This window comes from Numida meleagris, chromosome 1, assembly GCF_002078875.1.
Source record: "Numida meleagris isolate 19003 breed g44 Domestic line chromosome 1, NumMel1.0, whole genome shotgun sequence".
Lineage (NCBI taxonomy): Eukaryota > Metazoa > Chordata > Aves > Galliformes > Numididae > Numida > Numida meleagris.
In genome coordinates, this window is record NC_034409.1 from 69,253,040 (window position 1) to 69,260,898 (window position 7,859).

Genomic DNA, 7,859 nt, shown 5'->3' on the forward strand with positions numbered 1-7,859 from the left:
GTGGGCTGTGTGCTTCTGGTGGGCCCTCACAGGAAGCCCAACACTTACAAGCAAATCTGTCAGGAGCCTGTATATATGCCTTGAGCTACAGCTGCAGCTTTGCTGCCTTGTTTCTGAAAATGCAGGACAACAGCAATACAAATGTGCTGCAGAAATAAAGAACCTGGGCCATCTCATTGTATTTTGATAGAGGAACCTTCCTTTCATTTTGTCAGCATATCGGGTTCTGAAAGCAAGAGGAGATAGTGTAGTTTAAACACTCCTTGAAATGAAGCAAGTTTCCTGGTGAATTTCTTAAGAAGGTAATTCAAAAGGATAACTTTACTGTAAATTAAAAAAAAAAAACAAGTTAACAAAATATGAAAAAATACTCGACAGCATTTTGTAAGAGCAAAAAATGATAAAGGAGGAAATGCCAAAACAAGATAGCACTTCCTCTGAGCTTTCTCACAGGATGCCCAGGGAGCTCCTAAGCTATAGGCCATTTCTGTCCTAACCCAGGCCTGGAGGCAGAAACCTAGGAATGTGTTACTGCCTGCAGAAGCTGTAGCAAGATCATCTCCCACTCTACAAAGGACACTGAATGTTTAGAGTGCAAGAAAAAAGTCCTCCTAAAACGCCCTCCATATAGAGTAGTGAGACATCAGTCTTCAGTAACAGCTTTGTAACTCAATTTATGTTCATTGCATGACTTAACAGTATGAGAAACTGAGCACATAATTAGTGTAAATCAGTTGATGAGCCTTAGTTGCAAGTTGATTTGACCTCTGCTGCCTTTTGTCTTTAAACTTCTCATCCAAACATAAGCATGCAACAGCACAGCTATGTTCCTTTGGCTTCTGTCACACTTGTTGCTCTTTCTTGAACTTGAAACCAAAATCACTCAGTACAGGCAATAACCATTGAAGAAACAATAACAAAATAGTGATGGTCTCACTAAAATTGATCACAGAGGAATTATCAACTTGGTACTGTCATGGTTCTGTGATTTTTTGTTGTTGGTATTCCACATCATAACATCATGACATCATAAAGCACTGGCAGTTGAAGAGTTAATGTTCTGGTTTCTGCAGAATGCCTTTTTTGGGTGCTTGGCTCTGGGAGGGTGAGGGGAGGAGCTGCATGCCCCAGGGGTCTTTGCGCCTGCAAGGGGCTGGTTAAGCCGCCTGGCAGATTGGTCTCTCCGCATGCGGCGGAGAAGCACGTGGTCTCCCTGCAGCTTACAGAGTAAGAATCTCAGCTTTGAACTCTTTCTGTTCTGATTTATTGGCCTCAATTTTGATATCATATTTAGTAAATTAACGTTTCTCCTCAGATTGTTGCCGCTGTTTTATTTTAGACCCGTCTACGGTTTTCCTACCCTTCCCCCTTTCCCTTTGTTTTCCCAGGGCGTGGGTCCGCGGCTCCCCTGCCGCATTAGCCACGGGACCGGGCCAGGCCGGCTCCTAAACCGCCGACACCTTTTTTTTCTCCTTTCTCTCTTTTTGGGGCCAGTGGGCTTGGGGGCCTGCTGTCCCCTTGTCACGGACACAGATCCATAGATAACGCCGTGACAGGTACTCTTATTAATGTAATTTTAAAGAATCCATTTCAACTACAACATCGCACCAGGACTGCATCTCCCTTCTCCTGGGCATTTACATTTCTACCAGGACTAATAATGAAAGTATTTGTCTTTAAAGCTTAAGAGCTATTGTGCGTTTATCTTAACGACGTGTGGCAAGAAGAAGTTCAGTGAAGAAAGCCACAAGCTTGTTCTTTTCATTCGCTATGTGGGAACATTCATGTGCTGTTGTTAGTCCTACAGGGTTGCCAGTATTGCGGGCTCCCTTTGGGAGCAGAGTTGGTCACACGTACATAAGTGCAGCGGGATTTCTGCATAGTGAAGAAACAGCAAGTACAGAGTAATGTCAGAGAAAAAGAAACTCAAACACACATAAAAGGATCATCCCATTAGTAGCTGATCATTTTTCAGAACCATTTCAAGTTACTGTATATAGATGTTGATATTTCACTATCCAGTCTTAAATGAGAATTACAAGACATGGGCCGCAAGCTGTACTTTTGAGCATCCTGTATCTTTGTTTTACAGCCTGGTCTTTCACAGCTTAACATTTGGTGGAGATACTTCTACAGAAGAATTCTTCTAAATAAGCAAATACATATGGTTAAGAAAAGCTATACAGACACACTCCCAACACAAATGACGTGACAGTTTCTCTGAATTCAAATACAGGTACCTAAGACATTTAGTCATAATGATATATGTTTCTAGACATGAGGAAAAGAGTGTGTGTGTAAATTTGAGTTTGCCGGCAGAAGCTACTTGGTTTTTTTTTTTTCTGAAGGAGACCAGAAAAGCCAGCCCATTGCTGTGGAATGTAAAATAGTAGAAAAGATCATTTGAAGTAAAGTGCCTGTGCCAAGCAAGAGCTGAGCAGAGATCTAAAATATTTTCATTTTCTTAAATAAATATTTTTATTTTCCCTGTATATCCCAAAACTTGATCAGCCATAATTACTTTTACTGCCTAGAAATCTGATCCTAAGCTCCTCTAAAATATGCCCTGTAGCACTGGCTGACATTTATTTGCATACTTAAAAATGTTACACAGAGCGAGTCAAGAGTTCCTCCAGCTGTTGAAACTCTGTTGAATGTTAAAAGCATTCAGTTTATTTCAGGTTTGGGAACTTCCCAGAAGCCTGAGCTGTCAGATCCTATTACGGGATTTCATTACTCCTCAGAGTACTTCTTCATTTTTTCATGCGTGGCAGGGCAGAAGTAAGAACACACCTGAGCCAGCAAAGCATCTAGTGCGATCTCTAGCCTTGTCCCTTCGCTCTTCTTTTTCTGTATGTTCACCACATAAGTGTTCCTAAGGAGTTATTTTTCCACTGCTGCTCTCATTTTCTGATAGATTTCCCCATTACTCCTGTCCCTGCTGTTTACTGACCTTCCTTTACAGAAGGCATGTTGATGTGTTCATAAAATGCTCCCTTTACCCATACAACCACTAAGTTTTAGGTTTATTGTAGTTTCTACTCAGTTGCCTGCAACACATATCGAGTCTAATGCTCCTCTGTAGCTCCCCAGACCAACTCTCCCCTCCTCAGATCATCCAAATCCTTCAAAGCATTGCAGCACTACAGACTGATTCTTAAGATGTCAATGCTGGGAAGCTGTTTGTAAAGTACCTACACCTATTCTCAACCTTTTCATTGCTGGAGCTCTTCAGGCCTCAAGGCAGGCTCCATCTAGTCATGGAATCACAGAAAGGCTGGGGATCATCTAGTCCAAACACCCTACAGAGAGCAGTCATCTAGAGCAGGTTGCTTGGGGCAGCATTGCCTTAGGTCTTGACCAAATCTCAAGACTCCACAACCTATCTGTATAACCTACTCCAGTGTTCCAGTGTTCAACCGCTGTTTGGTTTCAGTCCTACTTCCTGTGTTTCAGTTTGTGCCCATTGTCCCTCATGCTATCAGTGGATTCTCTAGAGAAGAATCTAGTTTTCATTCTTACAACTGCCCAACCTGTATCTGTGCTTGGGATTGCCCCAGCCCAGGCACAGAACCTTGCACTTGGCCTTGTTGCACCTCATCATGTACACAAGGGCCCACCAGTGATAACATTTCCTGAAACGTCTCCCACTTGAAGCCATTTGTAGTTTTTGTTGTTGAGGTGTGTGCTCTTTTGATGATTTCTTCAAAAATCCTGTGAACTTAGCTTTCAAACCAGCCTATTCAAGAGCCTAGATCAAACTTTGCCATTACAGAGCAAGCACTTAATCCTCCTGTACAGAGGAGAGTGATTTTAAATACTTAGAGAACATTCCTGATTTTGTTGGCTCACTTTCTCTATCTCTAAAATACCAAAATAGAAGCAAAGAAACCGTGGAGGGGTTGCACACCTCCAGTGTACAACATCAGCAAAGCGTATTTAGTGTCTTTGTTCAAGCTGGGCCTACAGAGCAGCCCTCTGCAACACTGCTGACAATGCAGAGCATCGCCTGGGCACACAGCTGCTCCCTTGCACAAGCTCTGCTGTGGAAATCATGGAGCACTGGCAAGAGGCGGCCACAAACTGGGAAGAGGTTGCTATTGTCTTCTGTTACCAGTGCTTGGGAAACTGATTTCCAGCCCATCTGGAGAACCAGAGGGACACCCAGGAGGCCAGCAGGGAGCTACTCATGGGAGCACACAGGGAAGGGGAAGCAAGGCCTCAGTGAGGGGTGGTCTCCTTCCAACACAGGTTTATTTGCCTCTCAACTCAAGTTCAAACAGCCATGGCTCTGGGCAGGACCAGCAACAAGTGCTGCTCAGTGACATCAGTTCAGGCAGCTCCAGCCAGCCCAGCCTTGGGCACCACACGCTGATGTCACAGTGCCCACACAAGGCCATCACAGTGATACCTGAGCATCTCCCACCCCAGGCAGTGTCGGTGGATTTCCCTTGCCAGCAGGCAGGGCGAACACTGGCTCGCTGCACAAATGGCTGCACACGCAACCTTTGGACAAAGCGAAACAGAGGATATTGAAATGGAGTTGTCTGCAGCAGAAACAGCTTCTGCTGCTGATCCCGAGGAGCTGGCTGAGACCTCAGGCTCCACTTTTACTGACCCTGCAGGACATGACCAAGCACCAGCTGGCCATGCTGCTGGAACATCAATAAGAGAAGAACAGGACTCACAGATGTTTCCAGAAGAAGAGGAAACCAAAGGTTTACCTTGCAGTTCATCTGAGGAAAGTGCTGGCCAAGCCAGGGTCTTCTCATCCCTCGGCTTCCCACAGAAACTCTGGGTACTAGTGGAAAGTGACCAAGTGAAGAGCATTCAGTGGGGTCACAGAGGAAATTGCATTATAATCCAGGAAGAAATGTTCAAGGTGGAAGTTCTGGCAAGGGAAGCACCTGTGAGAGCCTTTGGGAGTACCAGCATGAAGAGCTTTGTTCGCCAGCTGAACCTGTATGGCTTCACGAAAGTGCCATGGCACTTGGAAAGATCTTCCATTCCCAAGTTTCTGGCTGAGGGAGAAGTGTTTGCTGCCCATAGGAAGGTAAGAACCTCAATTGTTTGCCGCACGAACCGGCTCTCACAGAACTTGGAGAGATGGAGTCTCCGTTAAAATGAGCCTTAGTCATAGAGGAGGTGAGGGTGACAACAAACGGTCTGATCTTAATTTCTTTCTCTGGCTGTTTCAGGTACTGTAGAGGTAGCACTGCTGAGTAGTAGTAGTAGAAATACAGACACAACATATTTGGGCTGTACCTGAGTTTGAACCCATGGAATGGAAAAATAAATAAATTAAGATACGACAAGCTTATTTATTTCAATGTATTTGCAAAAATATCTTGTCTTAGTCAGCCTAAGCTGTAGGATTACATGGACTTCTTGGTGTGGTTTAACTCGGCAGGTGGCTCAGCACCACACAGTCCTTCACTCACCTACCCCTTTCCCAGTGGGATGGGGGAGAGAATCAGGGGAAAAAGGGATAACTTGTGCTTTGAGATAAAACTATTAAGATAAAGAAAAGGAAAACAATAAAAGTTGTGTCTATATGTATATATATGTAGATAGATACGAATAATGTATGTGACAAGAGGTGAATAAGAAATTGCTCACCAGCCCGTTAACCGAGGCTCAACACCTCCTTCAGAACTCCTTCTGCATGATGTCAAATGGCACAGAATATCCCTTCGGTTAATTTACATCAGCTGTCCTAATTCTGTTCCCTCCCAGCTCCTTGGGTCCTCTGCTGAGAATGGCCTTGGCTCTGTCCAGCACTGCTTAGCAGCAACTACAGACATCAGTGTGCTGTCAGCATTGTTTTACTGCTAGAACCAAACCATAGCATCATACCAGCACTCTGAAGAATACAATTCCATCCCAGCTGAAACTAAGACACCGATAAGCCTTATTCATACCCACATTTGTCATTAGCTATTAGAAGTCCTAGTTCCTGTATCTTGCTGTCCTTCAGGCCCACACTGACAGCACCTAACTCCCTTATATTTTTCAGTTACTCCTCTACTCCAACCCACACTTCAGGAGAGATTACCCACAGCTGCTGGAGCACTGCAAGCGAAGAGTAGCCCCCAAGAGAAGAGATGTGGCTGCCCCCAGCCCTGCGCTGCAGGAGGCTCCGAATGAGAGCCCCCAGAGGAGCAGCCCAGGTGCCCAGCCCATGCAGGGAGTGGCTGCTGGGCCTGAGAGGAGCCTGCAGGCAGCGCAGCCACAAGGCACACAGGCAGCAGCACCCATGGGGCCCCCACCAGCCAAGCGCCCCAAGAATGACACCCCTCGAGCTCAAGCAGGCAATGCTCACATCCTGCCAGGCCCTGCTGCAGCACCAGCGTGGGAACAGTGCCAGGCTTTGCCCCACTCCTCTCTGCCACCAAGCAGCAGCCAGATGCTGGGTGCCACTTATGCTCCTCCAGCACACGGCTCTCTGCCCTTCCTGCTCCCCACTTTCACACCTGGCCATCCTCAGCAGGAGCTCCCCCAGCCCCCAGAAACACCACAGCTGCAGGCTCCCTGGGCCGCCCTGCCTTTCCTTGGCTCCTGCTTTGCGATGGCCATGAGGGTAGCGGCCATGATGATGCCACCGGACTGGCAGCCCCAGGCAGCCCCGCACTGCCCAACGTGCACCTGCAGCCAGCACTGGGCAGATGCCGGCCATGGGACAGCCCCTTAGTGTGGGACAGCAGCCCCCACTTACACATCCCTAAGCTGTAGCTCATAGGTGCATAGTTCTGGAAATAACACCTATCAGTAATTAACCTTCTTAGTTCTCATACCCTTTTGTTTATGTATTTAACTATTTACTCATTCAATTCTTCCGGAAATTAAATGTTTCAGTAATAAACCTTTTCTGTTGTCATGTCCATTCATAAAGTCATTTGTTCATTTCATGGTGAAATCTCAGATTGAATTTGTGTTTCGTCTCTCAACAGGCAACAGTAGCAGTGCTTCTACCATCGATTGAATAATTTTCTCTAAGTGTTATGCTCTAGATTCTCTGCTGTAGAGTAAAAGACTGGGTAACATTTGCACGCCTCACGCACTGGGAGAGCTCCTCCTAATCACAGAACCACAGAACAGCTTGGGTTGGAAGGAACCTCAAGGATCATCAAGTTTCAGCCCTCCTGCCACAGGCAGGGCTGCCAACCACTAGAACAAGTACTAGATCAGATTGCCCAGAGTCCCGTCCAACCTGGCTTTAAACACCTCTAGGGACAGAGCATCCACAGTTTCTCTGGGCAACCTGACCCTGCGCTTCACCATTCTCACAGTAACAAAGTTCCCTCGACATCTAATCTAAATCTCCTCTCTAATTTAAAACCATACTCCCTTGTCCTATCACTGTCTACCCTTGTTAAAAGTTGATTTCCCTCCCACTTACCCAACTTTTAAAGGGAGAAGGCCACAATGAGGTCTCCCTTCAGTTTTCTCTTTTCCAGGCTCAACAAGCCCCATCCCTTCAGGCCATCTTCATAGGAGAGGTGCTCCAGCGCTTGGATCACATCTTTTCTGTGCTGAGGGCCTCAGACTTGGATGCAGTACTCCAGCCAGGGCCTCACAAGGGCAGAATAGAGGGGGCAATCCCCTCCCTTGCCCTGCTGGCCACCCCTCTTCTGATGGAACCCAGGATACCATTGGCCTTCTAGGCTGCAAGCGCATACTACTGGCTCATGTTCAGATTTTCATCAACCAGGACCCCTAAGTACTTCTCAGCAGGACTAATCTCAAGGAGTTCTTCTCCCAGTTTGCATACGTATCTGGGATTACCTCGACCCAAGGGCAAAACCTTGCACTTTGCTTTGCTGAATCATAGAACCATAGAATGGTTTGGGTTGGAAGGG

At 46.3% G+C, this 7,859-nt stretch overlaps 1 protein-coding gene across 1 annotated transcript; it reads left to right on the forward strand.

The window, feature by feature from the left end:
* On the forward strand, positions 1,296 to 7,859 carry LOC110396619 (heat shock transcription factor, X-linked-like). Its single transcript, XM_021392383.1, has 2 exons — positions 1,296 to 5,053; positions 6,017 to 7,859. Exons 1-2 carry the CDS (start codon positions 4,490 to 4,492, stop codon positions 6,689 to 6,691), a joined length of 1,239 nt encoding a protein of 412 aa, XP_021248058.1. The 5' UTR covers positions 1,296 to 4,489; the 3' UTR covers positions 6,692 to 7,859.